This window comes from Hemiscyllium ocellatum, chromosome 4 (assembly GCF_020745735.1).
Source record: "Hemiscyllium ocellatum isolate sHemOce1 chromosome 4, sHemOce1.pat.X.cur, whole genome shotgun sequence".
Classification (NCBI taxonomy): Eukaryota; Metazoa; Chordata; class Chondrichthyes; order Orectolobiformes; family Hemiscylliidae; genus Hemiscyllium; species Hemiscyllium ocellatum.
In genome coordinates this window covers 95,336,609-95,357,684 of record NC_083404.1, presented here as the reverse complement: position 1 = coordinate 95,357,684, position 21,076 = coordinate 95,336,609, and the positions used below count along the sequence as shown (strand labels likewise).

General features: G+C 40.5%; 1 protein-coding gene across 1 annotated transcript in view; it reads left to right on the top strand.

Annotated features, from left to right (window-relative positions):
• LOC132815224 (cyclic nucleotide-gated cation channel beta-3-like) overlaps nucleotides 1-21,076 on the top strand; it is a 94,602-nt gene that overhangs the window by 61,617 nt on the left and 11,909 nt on the right. The window contains exons 8-13 of the mRNA XM_060824038.1: nucleotides 451-573; nucleotides 3,085-3,226; nucleotides 5,739-5,898; nucleotides 5,988-6,085; nucleotides 14,493-14,576; nucleotides 20,342-20,460. Coding sequence (XP_060680021.1) covers nucleotides 451-573; nucleotides 3,085-3,226; nucleotides 5,739-5,898; nucleotides 5,988-6,085; nucleotides 14,493-14,576; nucleotides 20,342-20,460 — 726 coding nt within the window. The remainder of the gene's footprint in view (nucleotides 1-450; nucleotides 574-3,084; nucleotides 3,227-5,738; nucleotides 5,899-5,987; nucleotides 6,086-14,492; nucleotides 14,577-20,341; nucleotides 20,461-21,076) is intronic.

The window sequence follows — 21,076 nt, the reverse complement described above, 5'->3', positions numbered from 1 at the left end:
TTATCGCACTCAGAACCCATTCACTTTTACAGAGTTAAAACTGAGCCCAAACTTTGAAACAAACAGCCCAATTAAAAAACATAAATAAAAGATACATCTCCTGAGAGCATGTTGGTCACCCACCCCTTTGATAATAATGGAAGTGAATGGATTTGACATTGCTGGAGTTCTCAGATTTGAAATTTTTAACACTTTCACTTAACACACAAATTAAACTTAGTCCCAATCTGGGTTATAATATTTATCCTTTGTATATGCTTGTATGTATAATATTTAAATAAAAGGTGCTCAGTATAATTGCTCCTCAGTGCTGTCCCAGTGATTTTACTATAATGAGAATACTCAGATAAATAAATAGCAAATCAGAAAACCAATGCTGCAGCTAATTTGTTGCAAAGCAAGTGATTCATTAACTAGCTAACTAGCACACTAATTTCATTCTGCTTACAGAATTGCACGAACAACAGGATACCTGCTTTACCTTTTGCATATAAATGCTTGCATTTATTACTGGGCATCAGTGTATGAAGGTATTAGCAGCACTAAATGGGTCTACAATGGCAAAGGAAATAGGTAAAAAAAATTTTCATTTTGAGTTAGCTGCAAAATTGGAAAAGAGTAAGGTGTGTTTTAAAATTCAAACCTATTCATGTTTAATATTTGCTACCTTTCTCTCTTCCTTGTTTCACTTGCTCATAGATCCTGGAATTATCTTCCAGAGATAGAAAAAGAGAGTGGCGAGGGGACCCTGACAAACAAAAATATTGAAGTCCACTGTACAAGAACAATTTATAATGTTTTTGGCTGCATTACATTACTTCACTGAGCTTGAAACCATCGCTTCTGTGTACAATTATAACTTGTTCATTTTTTAACACTGAAGATTTTACTGTTTCAATTCTGCAGTTAAAATCTAGAATGCAAACATTATATTAATACTCCATGTTAAAAAGAAGGCTGGACAAATTTAAACAATTATCTGACTTTGTAGATTAATAAAACCGTTTTCCAGTTTTGGGGTCCAGGTGATCTCTGTTTCAGAGCTGCTAATTGCAGTTTCAATTCAGTACATTGCCTCATAATCACACTGAGAGATTCATGGGCAGAATGTAGAAATGCAATTCAATAATTTATTAAAATCATTACAATCAGGATCAAGTTCAAATCATATATTATTTATTTTTCAAAATCTGACTGTCAATTGGCTTTTATTTTCAATTAAGTTCTGATTGTTTCATCTCTGCGTATCGAATTGTTTCTTCTCTTTAACCATGCAGAGTGCTTAAAGCTTATTAAGAACAGTGTTTATATATTTTCTTCACATTTTAACATGGAACTTTGACGGTAACTTAGTTTGAAATATTGACATCCATTTAGATTTATACTAGAAGCTGAAAATTTTTTACTGTTTTCCTTTTTCAATTATTTATTTTTTCCTTCTTGGCCTGTTGGTTTTTTTTTGAAGACATCAGCTGTTTTCTTTATACCCAGAAATCCCTTCTGAGGCTTGCTAAGATTCCAAATGGATTTGAGCAAGTATTGTACATGTGCAATTATATTTTGGGGTTAGCTGCACTTAATAACTTTGGCACTTTATTCAAATTACAGAATTTGTTTTCTTTAAACTGCTTATTATTTGATGAACAAAGTCCTTTTGGAACTGATTTTTATTTGTTGTTTGTGTTCTTAGTTCTTTATAAGTTGGCAGATCTCCAGTTTAGTTTCAACCAACTCAGCTAAAAATCAGCAACTGATGAGGGATAGAGATCAACTGCAGATATGTGGAGAAATAGCAGATGGAGTTTAATCTATGTATGTGTGAGGTGCTGTACTTTGGGAGACCAAATATTAAGGAAAAGTATACAGTTAATGGCAGGATCCTGAACAGCGTTGATGTACAGAGAGATCTTGGGATTCAAGTCCGAAGTTCTCTCAAAGTGGCCATGCAAGTAGATAGGGTAGCAACGAAAGCATATTTTGCACGTTCTGGAAGGATCTGCATGGGTTTCCTCTTGGTGCTCTGGTCTCCTCCCACAGTATGAAGATGTGCAAGTTAGGTGGATTGATCATGCTAAATTGCCCATTGTGTCTAGGGATGTGAAGACTAGCCATGGGAAATGCAACATGACAGGGATGAAGTGGGTCTGATTGGGATGATCTTTGGAGGTTCGGTGTGGACTTAGTGGGCTGAATGGCCAGCTCCTGCACACTGTAGGGATTCTACGATTATGTGAATATCTCACGAAAAATTCACTGAATAATTATTATAGGGATAAACTGATTCTTGTTACACAATCAAGTGGATATTGCCCAAACAACACTGTGAATGACTTTATAGAGTCATATAAAATGCACAGCATGGAAATAAACCCTTCTGTCCAACTCATCAATGCTAACTAGATGTTATAACTTAATCTTGTCCCATTTGCCAGCACGTGGCTCATATTCCTCTAAACCCTTACTATTCATATACCTATCCTGATGCCTTTTAAATGTAGTAATTGTGCCAGCTTCCACCTCTTCCTTTGACAGCTCATTCCATACATTTACCACCCTCTGTGTGAAAAAGTTGCTCCTTGGGTCTCTTTTAAAATTTTCCCCCTCTCACCCTAAACCTATGCCCTCTAGTTCTGGACTCTCCCACCCCAGGGAAAAAACCTTGTCTATTTACTATATCCATGCCCCTCATGATTTTATAAACCTCTATAAGGTCACCCTTCAAACTCATAATTGATCTGGTTTTTTAAGTTATGTATTGTATTTTGCTCAATGGAAATGAGGAAGGGTTTTTTTGCGCCTATATTTAGTTATCTTGACATGGTGGCCTCTCTTTTGTACTTTTGCAGTTCTTTAGTGTGGGTACTTCTGTACTTTAATTATGTAAAATGCCAACTTAAGTAATTAAGTGCTTATAATGTGCAATGAACATCTGAGAGAATGAGGAAGGCATGATGTAAAAGCAACATTTTTTTTAATCCTTCTTGTTTCTAGAAATACTGTTGTTCTAACCAACAACTTTCATTCCAAAATTTTCCCTTAATTTAAGCAAAGTTTCAACTACTAAAACATATTTGTGTTCTCCAGGTACCTGAGATGTTACTATTGGGCAGTCCGCTCTTTGATCACTATTGGTGGTATTTCCGAACCCGTCACCCTCTTTGAAATAATCTTTCAGGGGTGCAATTATTTCATAGGTGTCTTTGTTTTCTCCAGCTTACTTGGTCAGGTAAATGGACACACCTCAAAATGAATCACTGTTCACTACAGTGTATTCATTGTATCATTTATCAGTTATGGATTAGGATAAAGAATGAAAGTTATGGATTAGGATAAAGAATGAAAGAAGGAAAGATTTGAAGCTAATGATCCCTTAGTCAAAGACTATGAAGTAATTTGTTTTCAAAACTTTATTGCACTATATTAGAAAACTTTGTTTCAGAAGTTTGACATGAGGCAGAATTGTTTTCCAACAAACTAGTGTGCCTTTGAACTTACATAGCAAAATTACAATGGATTTTTCAATGTTGAATCGATATATTCAACAAAATTAAAAGACTTTTTTTAGTTGGAAGGGGTATCTCACCCAAAATATGTTAGTAAACGCCTCAACTATTTGACAGTTAAAAGAACAGATGGGAAATAGGATTATTTCTTCTGTTTTTTTTTATAATCTGTGACACATTTTCTGAAATGGTGTTGAAATGGAGTCAACAAAACTTTCAAAAAGAAAGTGAATATATAAATAAAACAAAAACATTTGTAAGGAGGCATGGAAGGACAGAACTGTGTGACTAATATTAAAGAGCTGTTACACGCAGAATGGGCCAATTGACCTCCTTCAGTGCTGTGTGCTTCTCAGTGCAAAGACCTCACAGGAGGTTAAATGGTAAGATTGGAGCCACATAGTCTTGGAGATAGTATATTGGCACGAATAGAGAAGTAGCAAATCTGCAGGAAACAGCGAGTTGGGATAGGGGGTACTTTTTCAGGCTTGTAACCTATAACCAGCGGAGTTCCACAGGGATCAGTGTTGGTACTGCAACTGTTAACAATATATATTAATGACTTGGAGGAAGGAAGCAAATGTATTGTAGCCAAATTTGCAAACAACACAATAAGAAGTAGAAAGGCACGTTGCAAGAGGGATATAGATGTTTAACAGAGAGATGTTGATAGGTCAAGTAAGTGACCAATAAGTTGACAAATGGAATATAATCTGGAAAAATGTGAAGTTTTTCATTTTGGAGGGATAACAAATGGGCAGAATATTATTGAAATGGAGAAAAATTGCAGAAAGCTGCAATACAAAGTCACGTGAATATACTTATACAAGAAACAGGTGCAGCTGGTAATCAGGAAGGCTAATGGAATGTTGGACTATATTTCAAGGATGTTGGATGATAAGAGTAGGGAAGTCTTACTGCAACTTTACGAGGTGCTATTTGAGACCACAACTGGAGTACTGAGAGCAGTTTAGTCATTTTACTTAAGGAAAGGTATTTCATTGGAGGCAGTTCAGACAAGGTTCACTAAGATGATGCCTGTTTTGGAGGGATTGCCTTGGGAGCACAGGCTAAACAGGTTTGGATTCAACTCACCGGAGTTTAGAAGAATGAGAGGTGATCTTATTGAAACATGTAGGACTCTTCAAGGGTTTGATAGGGTAAATGCTGAAAGCATGTTTCACCTCATAGGGAAGTCTAGAACCAGATGGCATACTCTCAGAGAAAAGGGGTGCCAATTTCAGACTGAGATTCGAAGAAATTTCTTCACTCAGAGGGTTGAGAGTCTTCAGAATTTTTTGCCACAGAGAGCTGATGGGGGAGAGATTTTTGATCAGTAGGGAAATCTAGGGTCATTAGGCATGAAGAATGTTGGATCAGCCATGATCCTATTGAATGATGGAGCAAGCTCTCGGGGTTATTTCTATTTCTATTTCTTATGGTCTTATGACCTTATGACCTTATGATCTTATTTTTTTCCTATCTTTGACACTTTTTGCTGCATTCCATCCAAATCCAAATTCATGTTAAAAGTCAACCCTGCAATATAATCCACTATAAAGTAGACTTGCTGGACTCCTCACACCTGCAAAGTTCAATTATACTTTTCTAAAGTGAACCTTCTTATTGGATGCACAGAACTGGGAAGAAAATGTTCATTCTGTATTTTCCTTTTCAAACAATCATTTGATTATTCTTTTAACCATAGGTAAATTATCTGATCTAAATTACTTGAGTAAATCATCCAAATTTATCAAAGTGATTTCAATTTCAGAAGAACTGATGGCTAGTTTTGATGGCCTTACATAAGCAAATGCTTAGCATTTATCGAAAATGTGGCCATCAGAACATTTTTCCACATTTCCATAATAGAGATAGCATGTGATCTTACATCAATCCCACCACACCACCCCACAGCCACCCCTCCATCCACTGATCAGTGTGAGCAATAAAAATTAAAATAGAGAGACACTGAACAGGTAACATCCATTTTCCAACATTGCTCAAAGTCAAAATTACCCTATTGCATGTGGGCTGAAAAATACAAAATATTTGCTTTTAACAATATTGACAAGTTCATATAGACAGAGCAAACAATATAGTAATTATTAAGTAGTCTCTGAGATATTCTGTTGAAGAGTAAAATGGGCTATCCTGACAACAGAGAATGTAGCAAGCTCACCGTAGCAATTAATGGAAATGTTTAATGAATTGCTTTTTTTCCCCCATTTTCAGATGCGTGATATCATTGGCAAAGCCACTACGGAATTTAGTTATTACCAAAGTTCAATTGACAACACAATGAATTACATGAATGCATATTCAGTTTCAAAATGTGTGCAAAATCGTGTGCGTAAGTGGTATGAATACACTTGGGAATCACAAGGCCTGCTGGGTATGTAAACTAAGCTTACCCCTTGCTTGTTTTTTGGAAATTTCTCTGGTACCTTCTTCAACATTAAAAATGAACTCTATTTCCTTCAGCATCATCTGAGCTATTGGAAAATTTGCCAGTAAAGATGCAACTATCAATTGCTATTGATCAAAACTATGCAATAGTCAGCAAAGTTGACCTGTTTAAGGTATGTATATTTTAATTAAGTAAGCTATTGACAATGTGCTTTGAAATTCACCAGTGTTATTTTTAAGAACTGTTTTACATGTTTGCTTTAGTTTCCTTGCTGTGTCTTTTTCATCTATTTCTTAACTCAGTTAAAATAATAGAGTATACAAAAGTTTGATGCAAACATTTTAACAAGTCTGTTAAAAATCAGCATTTGTATATGACAGGTACCTCTAAAGTTAATATGTTTCAAGAGACAGAACCTTGCCAACTGTGACTGATGATTCAGTTGGCATTGGTGACACAGTTGAGAAAATAGAGAGAGAAATTGAATTCGCAGTGTTAAAAAAGACTGATTCTCCAACCAAATTTTGATCGGCGAGATGAAAAGGACCCTTAATCCTGACTGTCTTCTGTGTGTTAACCAGTCACAAGCCATTCTAATAGATTACCCCCAATACCATGAGCTTAGATCTTGTGCAATATCAATTCTGCTTGTACATCCTCAATGAACTCTAGCAAATTTGTCGATCATGATTTCCCTTGCACAAATCCATGTTGACCCTGTTTGACTGTGATAAACTTTTCTAAATTTTCTACCATTTTATCCATAATAATAGATAGATTATGACAGATGTTAAATAAACTTGCTTATAGTTTTCTGTATCACATTAACAGTTTTCCAAACCACTGGTACCCTTCCAGAATCCAGTGAGTTCTGGAATATTTCAACCAATGCTTCTACTATCTCTCCAGCCACTTGCTTTAAAACTCTGGAATGCAGACCATTAGGCCCTGGTGATTTGTCTGCCTTTAGACCCATGACATTGTCCCTCGTGATAGAGACTGATATAAGATTATTTTGTCCCATTAACACCTTGCTTATCTGATATCTTTGGAGTGTTTATAGGATCCTGCTACATGAAGGTTGAAGCAAAATATTGGCTAAAATTATCTGCCATTTCCCTGTTTCCCATTATCAATTCCCCAGTTGCATCCATAGGTCCTATGCTTATGTTAGCTCCTGTTTTTCTTTTTCTATTCATATAGACACTTGCAATCTGTTTTTATATATCTTGCCAATTTACATTTATAATCAATTTTATCTTTTGTTATTAGCTTTTCAGTCACCACTGTTAACTCCGACAAAAAACACAATCCTTTGACCTTGATTTTAATTGATCTCCTGGGATAAATTAGGAATGAGTGATTTTACGTGTCATCTATCCCCACTGGGGTGATATTAGGCAATGAAGAAGGTAAAAAGGGAATGACGAACCTACCCAATCTATTCCCACTAACCAATTGCAACTTTATAGTTTTACCTTCCCCACACTGTCACGTTTCTCCTTAAACATGAAGATCCATCTCTGATAGCCATTATCAGGGCATGAATCACAGAATTATAGAACGGTGATCAAGATGATGATGATCATGAAAGGTTTGTGCTCGAAACGTCGACTCTCCTGCTCTTTGGATGCTACCTGACCTGCTGTGCTTTTCCAATGCCATACTTTTCAACTCCTATATTTTATGGTCTTGTATCACTCCCTCTGTTTTATGCTATATACTACTAGTAAAGCCACAGACATTGCATGCTTTCTGAATTGCACTCTCCACTTGTCTGCCACCTTCAATGATCTGTGTTCATATGTACCCAGGTTCCTCTGCTCCTGCAATACCTTTAGAATTGTAGCCCCTGTTTTATATTGTTTTTCAATGTTCTTCCTCCCAAACTGTGTCACCTCACACTCCTCTGCATTAATCCAGATCCACCACCTATCAACACACTCCACCAACTTAGTAATATCCTTTTAAAGTTTTCCGTACAGTTTACAATTCTTCCAAGGTTCATATCAATTGAAAACTTTAAAATTGTCCCCTGCACACCAAATCCAGATCATTAGTATATAACAGGCAAAGCAAAGGTTCAAACATCAATCCTTGGAAACTCCACTATAAACTTTCTTCCTGTCCAAAATAATATCCATTGGCCATTGGTCTTGCTTCCCTGTCACTTAGTCAATTTAATTTGAGATGTTGGCAGAGAAACAGAGCAGTCCATCAAACCAAAACTGTCAAAAACATTAGCAAGGCTCTCAATTGTTCATTAATCATTAATTACATTGTTTAATTTCCCTTAAGGATCACAAACGGTGCACAGAATCCCACAATAACCTTTAATCTTCTCTCATACTGATTATCTCTTCCACTCGATCTATCCACATAGCTTTGTTCCACATCTTTAGTGCTGGTCTCCAGTAACCTCCACTTCATCATCCAGACAGCTGCTCACAAACAGTTAGTTGGGTAAGTAGTATCCAGTTGAAGTTCAGCTACTAAAATCAACTGAGCATCCTGGGCAGACATGCAGTTCACGTTGCTGTGCATAAATTTGGAAAACACGGGTTCACGCGGTTGGTAACGGAAGTAAAGACAAATCACAGCATTCAGTTAATACAAAGACATGTGAAAGCCTAAATGGAAAGAAATAATGGAACACAAAAAAGTTAGAAAATCAATGCCTAAATATGCAAAAAACTTTTCACTTAAAGATGCTTTGCACTTAAACTAATTCCTACTTGTTGCTAATCCCCTTAGCAACAATAAATGAGCAATACATCTGGTACTTGTTGTGGTTCTGTTCGCCGAGCTGGGAATTTGTGTTGCAGACGTTTCATCCCCTGTCTAGGTGACATCCTTAGTGCTTGGGAGCCTCCTGTGATCTTTCCTCCGGCATTTATAGTGGTTTGTCTCTGCCACTTCCGGTTTCAGTTCCAGCTGTCCGCTGCAGTGGCTGACAGCTGGAACTGACAACCGGAAGCAGCAGAGACAAGCCACTATAAATGCCAGAGGAAACATCATAGAAGCGCTTCACAGGAGGCTCCCAAGCACTGAGGTTGTCATCTCGACAGGGGACGAAACGTCTGCACACAAATTCTCAGCTTGGCGAATGGAACCACAACAATGAGCACTCAAGCTACAAATCTTCTCACAAACTTTGAACATCTGGTACAATACTGACGTAGGAGTAAGAAAGGTGTATTTCAATTTCATTGAAAGGCATTACGATGTCTCTAATCTTCTGATTCAATCAATGAAGCTCTACCCTAGCTCCACACCATTTCAGATTGTATTATGATCAACAAATCAGGAAGCACCATAATGAGTTATGTGACAAGGTTAGTTAAGGTACTGTCCTGGATTTGACTCCTGTGGCGACTGTTGGGTTTAAAATGTTATTATGTAAACATGAGTTTCTCACCTATAGGCCAAATCAGGGACTAATTAAGGGCCACCTAGGGGCCTGATCCTGTCACGTGGGAAGTCCTTGCCATGTGGTTAGACCAGCTATATCCTGGCAGCCTGCACTTGGGGTAAAGGAGGGGAGCCCTCCTAGTCAGGCATCCTGTGTTTCCTGAAGGGTTCAGCTGGTGGAAAGTGCTCTTCATGCTCTACGAAAGCACCAAGTGATAAGCCAGCAGCTCTCAAAGTAGAGCATTTTATTTCCAAAATAGCAAGCACCAGATTGAGCTTACATGGCAAACAGGCATTCAAGCTCAGAGGAGTGACTGAAGTGGCATGACAAGAATGCACATAATTTGATGGAAATTAACTATGACTCAGAGATCCCCATTAAGATGGTTACCGTGAGAAAAAGAATAAAAATCTATTTGCACAACAAAATTATTTTAATTATTATTATTAAGTTGACTGCAAGACAGATTAATGAGACTGAGTTGAGTAAGCTCTTCTCTGCTTCTAAAATTGCGCAGCACTTATGTGAGTATCTATTACCAACGTGAACAATTATCACTTTAAAGGCCAACAAAAAAATTGAAAATATAATTCCTCTTTCTGAAACCCATACTCAGTTTACTGTTAATGGTATGCTGCAGAGAAATTAACTTACTCCCTGCCGTGAAACAATCACACTCAATACATAGGTCTTTAATGAAATATGCATCAGCCTCCAGCTGTACATGAGCATTTATTGCGGACGGTTAGATTTGGAGAGCAATTATAAGAAACATGGTAACCTCGGCTGTATCTTCTTCTTTTCAATGTGGACTGACTTTGTGCTTTTGCCAAGAGAATCTGAAATTAATCATTACAAATAATATGCTCTGCACTGTATCCTATCTAAAATATTTTAAACATGCTTGTTTTGTACTTTGGTGAAATTACAACAGACAGTACACTTGTTTGACCTAGACAAGATCTAGATTCAGTGGACCCAGGCCATTGTTTCAGGGTTTGAAAGCCTGCCAAAGTCCAGAAGTCAAAGAAACAGTTTTCATGTAACTAACTCAACTCCAATAGTAGCACCTGACTTCCTGGTTTCCCAAGTAAATACAGAATGAAAAGAAGGATTTATGTTTCAAAGTCACCAACAGGGGTTGTAGAATCATAGAATCCCTACAGTGTGGAAGCAGGCCATCAAGTCTACATCGACCCTCTGAACGACATCCTAACGAGACCCAAGCCATCCCTGCAATCCTGCATTTCCCACGGTTAATCCACCTAGCCTGAACATCCCTAGACACTATGGGAAATTTAGCACAGCCAATCCACCTAACCTGCACATCTTTGGACTGTGGGAGGAAACCGGAGCACCCAGAGGAAACCCATGCAGGTACAAGGAAAACATGCAAACTCCACACAGATAGTTGCCTGAGGAGTTAGAAAGACTTCATTTCAGATGGATTCCAGAAATTTCAGAATTCCTGCAGTGGGATTTCCTGGCAATCAGATAATTAATCTCTAACAAACACAACCATCCTCCTTTACCCTGGGTATGAATCTAACTAGCTGTTTCCCATTGATTCCAATTCTACTGGAATGCCTTGATGCCACACTCAGTGAAATCATGCCTTGTTTCCCAGGTTGGTGTGTCTCACCTCAGCTCTGGAATTTAGTTATTTTGGTGATTTTTGGACCAAGTCTAGAATGAGTTCAGGAGCTGAGTGGCCCTGTCAGAATCTAGACTCAGCCTCAGTTAGTAGGTTATTGTTGTTAATGATGCCTTCCAGCACTGTTTGAGTGAATACTGATGTGATGATAAATGACTAAGTTGGATTTGTCCTTTTTTTTAATGGACTGGTGTACTGGACAATTGTTCAGATTGTTGCGTAGATGCCAGTGTTATGGACTAGATGTGGCTAACGTTGGATCACAAATCTTTGGTGCTATTGCCAGAATGTTGCCCAGGCCATGGCCTTTGCAATATCCACTGCCTTCAGCCATTTCTTGATATCACGTGAGTGAATCGAATTGGCTAAAGAATGACATCTGTGATGCTGGGAACCTTAAGAGAAAGTATCACCTACTCAAGTCTTTTCAGGATCAACCAGACTGGGTTTTATTTGAAGTGAAAAGGATCATGTATGGTTTCAATGCCTCAACATGTGTTGAATATTTAATTCCCTACCTCCCTACCTGTACACATCATGTCCAAAGCACAGCAGGCCAGGCAGCATCTCAGGAATAGGGAATTCGACATTTCGAGCATAAGCCCTTCATCAGGAATGAGAGAGAGTAGCCAAGCAAGCTAAGATAAAAGGTAGGGAGGAGGGACTTGGGGGAGGGGCGATGGAGGTGGGATAGGTGGAAGGAGGTCAAGGTGAGGGTGATAGGCCGGAGTGGGGTGGGGGCGGAGAGGTCAGGAAGGAGATTGCAGGTTAGGAGGGCGGTGCTGAGTTGAGGGAACCGACTGAGACAAGGTGGGGGGAGGGGAAATGAGGAAACTGGAGAAATCTGAATTCATACCTTGTGGTTGGAGGGTTCCCAGGCGGAAGATGAGGCGCTCCTCCTCCAGCCGTCGTGTTGTTATGTTCTGCCGGTGGAGGAGTCCAAGGACCTGCATGTCCTCGGTGGAGTGGGAGGGAGAGTTAAAGTGTTGAGCCACGGGGTGGTTGGGTTGGTTGGTCCGGGTGGCCCAGAGGTGTTCTCTGAAGCGTTCCGCAAGTAAGCGGCCTGTCTCCCCAATATAGAGGAGGCCACATCGGGTGCAGCGGATGCAATAGATGATGTGAGTGGAGGTACAGGTGAACTTGTGGCGGATATGGAAGGATCCCTTGGGGCCTTGGAGGGAAGTGAGTGTGGAGGTGTGGGCGCAAGTTTTACATTTCCTGCGGTTGCAGGGGAAAGTGCCGGGGGTGGAGGTTGGGTTGGTGGGGGGTGTGGATCTGACGAGGGAGTCACAAAGGGAGTGGTCCTTGCAGAACACTGATAGGGGAGGGGAGGGAAATATATCCTTGGTGGTGGGGTCCGTTTGGAGGTGGCGGAAATGACGGCGGATGATACGTTGTATGCGGGGGTTGGTGGGGTGGTAGGTGAGAACCAGTGGGGTTCTGTCTTGGTGGTGGTTGGAGGAGCGGGGCTCAAGGGCGGAGGAGCGGGAAGTGGAGGAGATGCGGTGGAGGGCATCGTCGATCACGTCTGGGGGGAATCTGCGGTCCTTGAAGAAGGAGGCCATCTGGGCTGTGATGTGTTGGAACTGGTCCTCCTGGGAGCAGATGCGGTGGAGACGAAGGAATTGGGAATATGGGATGGAGTTTTTGCAGGGGGCAGGGTGGGAGGAGGTGTAGTCCAGGTAGCTGTGGGAGTCAGTCGGTTTATAGTAGATGTCTGTGTTGAGTCGGTCGTCCGAGATAGAGATGGAAAGGTCTAGGAAGGGGAGGGAGGAGTCTGAGACAGTCCAGGTGAATTTAAGGTCGGGATGGAAGGTATTAGTAAAGTTGATGAACTGTTCAACCTCCTCGTAGCCCAGATGGCCTCCTCCTTCAAGCATGAGGAGGTTGAACAGTTCATCAACTTTACTAACACCTTCCATCCCGACCTGAAATTCACCTGGACTGTCTCAGACTCCTCCCTCCCCTTCCTAGACCTTTCCATCTCTATCTCGGGCGACCGACTCAACACAGACATCTACTATAAACCGACTGACTCCCACAGCTACCTGGACTACACCTCCTCCCACCCTGCCCCTGCAAAAACTCCATCCCATATTCCCAATTCCTTCGTCTCCACCGCATCTGCTCCCAGGAGGACCAGTTCCAACACCGCACAGCCCAGATGGCCTCCTTCTTCAAGGACCGCAGATTCCCCCCAGACGTGATCGACGATGCCCTCCACCGCATCTCCTCCACTTCCCGCTCCTCCGCCCTTGAGCCCCACTCCTCCAACCGCCACCAAGATAGAACCCCACTGGTTCTCACCTACCACCCCACCAACCTCCGCATACAACGTATCATCCGCCGTCATTTCCGCCACCTCCAAACGGACCCCACCACCAAGGATATATTTCCCTCCCCTCCCCTATCAGCGTTCCGCAAGGACCACTCCCTTCGTGACTCCCTCGTCAGATCCACAACCCCACCAACCCAACCTCCACCCCCGGCACTTTCCCCTGCAACTGCAGGAAATGTAAAACTTGCGCCCACACCTCCACACTCACTTCCCTCCAAGGCCCCAAGGGATCCTTCCATATCCGCCACAAGTTCACCTGTACCTCCACACACATCATCTATTGCATCCACTGCACCCGATGTGGCCTCCTCTATATTGGGGAGACAGGCCGCTTTCTTGCGGAACGCTTCAGAGAACACCTCTGGGCCGCCCGGACCAACCAACCCAACCACCCCGTGGCTCAACACTTTAACTCTCCCTCCCACTCCACCGAGGACATGCAGGTCCTTGGACTCCTCCACCGGCAGAACATAACACGACGGCTGGAGGAGGAGCGCCTCATCTTCTGCCTGGGAACCCTCCAACCACAAGGTATGAATTCAGATTTCTCCAGTTTCCTCATTTCCCCTCCCCCCCACCTTGTCTCAGTCGGTTCCCTCAACTCAGCACCGCCCTCCTAACCTGCAATCTCCTTCCTGACCTCTCCGCCCCCACCCCACTCCGGCCTATCACCCTCACCTTGACCTCCTTCCACCTATCCCACCTCCATCGCCCCTCCCCCAAGTCCCTCCTCCCTACCTTTTATCTTAGCCTGCTTGGCTACTCTCTCTCATTCCTGATGAAGGGCTTATGCTCGAAACGTCGAATTCCCTATTCCTGAGATGCTGCCTGGCCTGCTGTGCTTTGACCAGCAACACATTTTCAGCTGTGATCTCCAGCATCTGCAGACCTCATTTTTTACTCACATCATGTCCACCAAAGCCCCATCTGTTAAAACTCAACCCAAACATTCAGCTTCAAAAATTCCTGAATCAATCCAACTTCTGAATTCATGCGATACTTTGAAAGAACAGCATCAAAATGAAGGATTTGTCGTAGCAACCTCCAGCTACATACATAATTCAGTAAATAAGAAATAAGCTCCATTTCCTTTGTCATTGTCGCTGTCTAAAAGCTACTAAAATACTCACCTGATTGGTCTTTAATCAATATTGTATTTCCTTGCATCTCTCTAGGAGTGTGACAAACAAATGACATATGACATTCTGCTCAAGCTAAAATCAGTTGTGTATTTGCCTGGTGATTTTGTATGCAAGAAGGTAATTTTAATTATTTTTAAGTTCATCGTTGTCAAATGTGCCTAACTAAATACAGTCATACAGTTCACTCATGGATAAAAATTATTTTTCTCAGAAGTCGCACTGATGTGAAATTACAAATGTATCAAGAAATGAGGCTTACAAGTCTCACTTTACAAAAATGTTTGCAAGTTGCAATTATGGAAACATGGTAATTTAATTACTTTTTAGTCATGTCCTAAAAAAGTATAAAGACTGTCAGAAGCTTTCACTATTAATACAAATTATTATTGGGATGTTTAATGATATATTATTAGCAAAGTGGCTTTGAGATAAAAATTCCCAAGCAACCAAAAATAATTCAAGCATTGAAATCCTTCTTCCTTTTCATTATTATTTGTAACATAGCGTTCATCTGTTTTTCCTGTCATATTGCTGGTTACACTTCCAAACCTGCATATGAAAACTGTGGTTGCCATTCATGACTAAAATCTGAACTTTATTTTCTAATTGTTTGATTTACTGTGTTCTCTTGTGAGAGAATATTTGTTTGTTCACTTATAATTATGATAAAACTATTGTTAAAAACCAAACCTCAGCTGCTTGTCTGAAAAGACTTCTGATAAATCCTTTTTTGATTCAGGGAGGGATATGTGTTATGTATCACTTCACTCATGATGGTATCACATCTTAATGAAATTTATCTAAACAAACCAAGCTTTTCCAAACAAGCTAAACAGCATTAGCCTTGGGTCAGTGAGAATACTTTTGCCCATGCATTAGAAAATTGTTAACACAAATCCCGTTTCAGTGAATTGAGCAAGTAATCAAAGCTTACATTTAAGTACCAAGTTGAGGGAGGGCTACACTATTGAAGGCATATCTTTTCAGCTGAGACATTAAATAAAGCCCATTTTACCCTCTCATGTGAAAGTAAAAGATTTCATGTTAATAGTCAAAAAAGAGTAGAGGAGTCTATCCAGTATCCTGGCCAAAATATATCTCTCTTCTAGCACCTTAAATGGATGATCAGGTCATGAATTTCATTTTTTGATGGAGCTGCACTCATGCATGCAAATAGGGAACATCTAATCAAGCTTTCGGAGACAAGAGGTGAGTTACCTGCTGTAGTATTCCTAGCATCTGACCTGCTCTTATAGGCTGTATGGCTGGTCCAGTTCAGTTTCTGATCAATGGTGAACCCTAGGATGGGGATAGTTGGGGATTCATTAATGGTAATACCATTGAATGTCAAGGGAAAGTGGTTAGTTTCTCTCTTTTTAGAGATGGTCATTGTCTGGCATTTGTGTGGCATGAATGTTACTTGCCACTTCTCAGCCCAGATCTGTATATTGTACAAGACCTGCTGTATGGAATGCTTCAGTATTTGAGGAGTCACAAATGTTGCTGAACATCGTGCAATCACCAGTGAACCTCCTCGCTTCTGACCTTATTCTGGATTGAAAATCATTGATGAAGAAGCTGAAGCTGTCTGGTCCTAGGACATTCCCCTGAGGAACTCCTACAGAGATGTTCTGGAGATGAAATAACTCACCTCCAACAACCATAACCATCTTCTTTTGTTCCAGGTATGAGTCCAACCAATGAGATTCTGTTTGTGGGGCTAGATCAGGCTGTTCCTTGACTAGTCTGTGGAACCAATTTTGTCACACACCCCAAGTTCTGAAAACTTTGCAACGTTAACAGATCTGGATTTGCAGTTATTGTTTCCAGTACAAATGTGTGATCCATCAAGTTTCATTCCTTATTATTTTGCAGCTGTTTAAGTAGTTAACTAAGCCATTTGTGGCTACAACAACAAGTCAGAGGCTAGGAATCCTGCAGTGAGTAAATCACCTTCTGATTCCCCAATACCTGTCGATGATCTATAAGGCACATGTCAGTACTTTCCACTTGCCTTGATTGTGCTGCTCTTACAATACTCAAGAAGCCAGACACCATTCAAGACAAAGCAGCCCACTTGATTGGCAATGTATCCACTAGCATCCATTCCCTCCATCACCAGTGCACCATAGTAGCAGCGAGTAACATTTACAGGATGTACTACAAAAATTAATCAAGAGCCTTTAGACAGCACCTTCCAAATTCATAACCATTATCACCTGAAAGAAAAAGAGCAGCTGTTAATTAGGAATATTACCAACTGCAACTTTCCCTCCAAACCACTTCCCACCCATATCTGAACATATATTGCCATTCTTTTACTGTTATTGGGTCCAACCCAAGAACCTCCTTCCCTAACAGCATTGTGGGTGTGTGTAGACGAAATGGACTGCAGCAGTTCAAGAAGGCAGCTCACCACAACCTTCTAAAAGGCAAGTAGGGATGATCATATAATTTTCACCTCTAGCAAGAGTCTCTTTACTACCAATGTGTCAAAATCACAGAGCTCCCTTCTTATGTGCACACTGGGTCTTGATGACATGGACCACATAGGTGGTAATAGTTCAAAGAAGCAGCTCAACACCACATTGTTAAGGGCACCTAGGGATGGAGAAAATATTGCTGCACTGACCAGTTGTGTTCAGATACTGTAAAAGATGAATGACAAAATGATTGTGTGAGCATGACATTATATTGATGAAGATCTTTGAGTGACATATTTCAGATTTGCATTTACAACAGTTGGCTAGAAGGAGGCATCGGGTGTAAAATATTTCTACTGTGGCTTCGGCAAGATTTTTCAGATTTTGAAGTTTCCTGCTTGACTATAACAGAAGCAATAAGTATGCAATCCTCCTGCACTACCATTGCCACCACCCAACTCAGCACATGTCCTAATCAAAGATGCAGCTCTAATCTGCTCATTTTCTAACATTCACTCACTCGAATCCTACTTGGATGTTCACAGCACCCTGCCTGCATTGTTTTGCCTTCCCTTTCTGTGCTTTGGCCCCTCAGTCAGGGATGCCAACCTTAAGGTACAGCTGTTTTAGCATTGTGCCTCACACAGACCCAAATACAAGAAGTGTGTCATGTTTGTCACCAGTCTTTCATTAAGTGAAGAGAGAGATGTGGGTGGCACGGTGGCTCAGCAGTTAGCACTGCTGCCTCACACTGCCAGGGACCCAAGTTCGATTCAATCTTCGGGTGACCATCTGTGTGGAGTTTGCACATTCTCCCCATGTCTGTGCGCGTTTCCTCAGGATGCACCGGTTTCCTCCCCCAATCCAAAGATGTGCAGCTTAGGTGAATTGGCCATGCTAAATTGCCCATAGTGTTCAGGGATGCCAAGGTTAGGTGCATTAGTCAGGTGTAAATATAGGGGAATGGGTCTGGGTGGGTTATTCTTCGAAGGGTCGGTGTGGACTGGCTGGGCTGAAGGGCCTGTTTTCACACTGTAGGAATTCTATCAAAAAAAACTTCAGGCAGGGTGTCCTAGCATGGTATGTAGAGGGTAGCTTCCAGTCCAGGATTTGGACAGTCAGTTAGATTTAGGTGGTCAGAATCAGGAGGCTCTCCACATGAGAGGCGAGGAATCAACTGTTGTGTAGCCTGTCACCTGTATTTCTGCCCTACCTGAGGGCCAATTTCCTCCTGGAATGAGAAAGATACAAGTGGTAAGGGAAGTTAAAGTGGGTGGCATGGTTGTTACTTCTGTGCAAATGAGAAAGTGTCCAAAGCAAGTGTGTGAGGCAGCACAGAGACCATGCAAGGTTAGTAGTGTTGGGGTTAGAGTCAGTGACGATGTGAGGGAAGATGTTGCAAGCAATAGTGAGAGTGGTGGGGTTTGGATCTTGCCAGGGGGAGGTGGGTACAGCAGTGGAGATAGAATGCGAGTAAGACATCGAAGGAAAGATGGTGGCATTTACACTGGCAGAGTGGTGAATTTCAAAGACTTTCTCATGACAATTTAATGCATACTTCCAGATGACTAAGACTGCACTGACCCAAGTGCCAACCAAGTATGAGGCTGGCATAGTCTGTGATCATGGCCTCTTCTGTTGATCCTGGGGAAAGAAGACATCCCATCTGTGCACCACCCCAAACAGCATGGTCTTTAGATCTCTGCACACAAAGCAGGATGTCAAATTTCCCCCTTATCTGCCATGTTCAGGGCAAATATCAGAAACAATATAGGGCAGCTCCAAGCTGACAGTGATTGTTTGGGTTCACAACAGAATATTAAAAATGGTGCCAATGTCAAGGATACCAGTCAATTTAGGGATATATATAAAACAAGTCATGTTACAAACTTTGTTACATGAGTTTTAGAACATGTATATGAGTAAAATCCTATTTACAACAAAGCATGTGTGTTAGCCTAAATTTAAATTAGGTTGAGGCATAAAATAGTCTTAAAACCATCAATGTTTCTTTTCACCTGGCCATATGATCTCTTCTTTACAGAAACTGTTTAACAACCAACCACAATTAAATAGAATATTCTGTGATCCCTCAATTGCTAAATCAACTCAAAAGTATTCATTGTTGAAAATAACTCAATCCTTAAAGCGGGCTGTGGGAGTTGAATCATTGGATAGGTTCAAGACAAAAATCAATCGACTTCTGGAAAACAATGAAATTAAAAGATTTTGGAGACATCCAGAAAATTAGCAATGTGGAAGTAATCACCCATGATCTAGAATGGTGAGGCAGGCCCGATGGGCTGAATGGCCTACTCCTGTTGCTACTTCCCAACAAGGATTTGTTCCCTAATGCCCAGAACTCCATATTGATAATGTGTCTGCAACCACTTTTTATGCCTCAAAATAAATAGCTATATTACAGTAACAGTCACAGAAATGGTCTATAATTCTAACCTTTATGACTTGATGATAAGTAGTGACCCAAAAATTAGGTGTATCAAAAGTAAGAATACCCATCTATTGACCATGATTGGCTGACTGTGGGTCATTAACTGGATGTGCATGATAAATTCAACAAGGAAATTCTGCCACTTGCACCTACAACCATCCATGAACCAGCCATTGTCTTTTCCACACAATCAGTAAATCTTGTGGCTCTTTCACACAAGCCACAGCCTTAAGTTACCAATGAGCATTTGATCTGTCTTGACAGCATACTAATGGCTTAATGGTTCATCTTAAAGTTCCATTTCCATGTTTCCAGATTGAAATTGTTTTCATTTCATGGATGCATCCTTGAGATTTAATTTGCACATGAATTCTATGTTAACGTGTTGACAAAAGCTACCTTAATTGAGAAAACCAAATGCTCCAAACCCTGCTTGCTACATGTTCCCAGCTCTGGTTTTAGATTTACATACATTAAATAATATTAATATAGACACAAAATTCATTATGTTTCTATTTATATTCAGTCAATATTGTGGATTTTTGGCAATAAATTAAATGGTTTATTTCTCTTCATTTTTATGTTTTCCCATTATTTTTATTGGCTAATCAGGTTACTTGGCCAATATATTACTTCTTGGGACAAGAGCTGTTTTTGTAGATAAATATGGTGGCCAATGAGAACATAGTAAAGTCTCACAAACAGCAATGAGTTAAACAACTAATTATTGTTTTTATATTGTTATTGGGTAATGGATGAATTTTGGCCGAATACCGATAGAGAACTGGGGTCTACTTTAAAGATATGCAGAACCCACGGAAAGTGCAGCATTCTCTAAATAGTACACAGCAGCATTATGTGCTCTCAACCTGTAATCAATATTAAATTCACAAACCTCTGACTCAGAGATCAGTGTGAAGGCTCAGCTGACTATAATTTCAGGACTGCAATAAGAGAGAATGTGGCACAAATTCATGACAGTTTTAACCTCATATTTTACATTTTAGGGAGATGTAGGCAAGGAAATGTATATCATCAAGACAGGACAAGTCCAGGTGCTTGGTGGACCTGATGACAAAGAAGTTTTGGTTACCTTGAAGGCTGGATCTGTATTTGGAGAAATCAGGTAATTGTGTTTCGATTTAGGAGTGGACTTAAGGAACAATGCTAAGTTGGAAAATAAAACACATTGTATGCATAAAATTGTAGAATTTTAAACTATCCAAAAAGGTTCAGGAGAAACCTTTGAAATATTGCTGAAGATCATACAATATTGAAACAATGGAAGTTGAATATATTGGTGCAAGTTTTCAGGGGAAGCCATTGAGGCCATTTGGAAACAGGACAGAATTGTCTTGTGGTTGTGTCTCTCATCATGGCCAGTATTCCTAGGTCGATGATATTTACTATTACTGTTCGGAAAATTCTGTTGGACTAAATGTAGGAAATTCCTTGAAGCTGCTTCCACAGCCTAAGACTGTCTGCAGGCTGCTTGGCAGCAATTTTTAAATCCCCACCCTCTTTTTCTGAAAGTTCTGGTAATGCAACATAATTGACACAGGATATGTTCTCTTATCAGTTAAATCCGTCATCTAAGTGTGAACTGATATTTAGAATTCACCAGAAAATGCAGAACTTTTGTCTGTTCAATATGAAGCAAAGCTTGTTTAGGGTGATATTAGCACTGATGAACACATGGGTTCAGCTCAATGGGTGTTTAAAGCAGTAAAGTACATGCAATA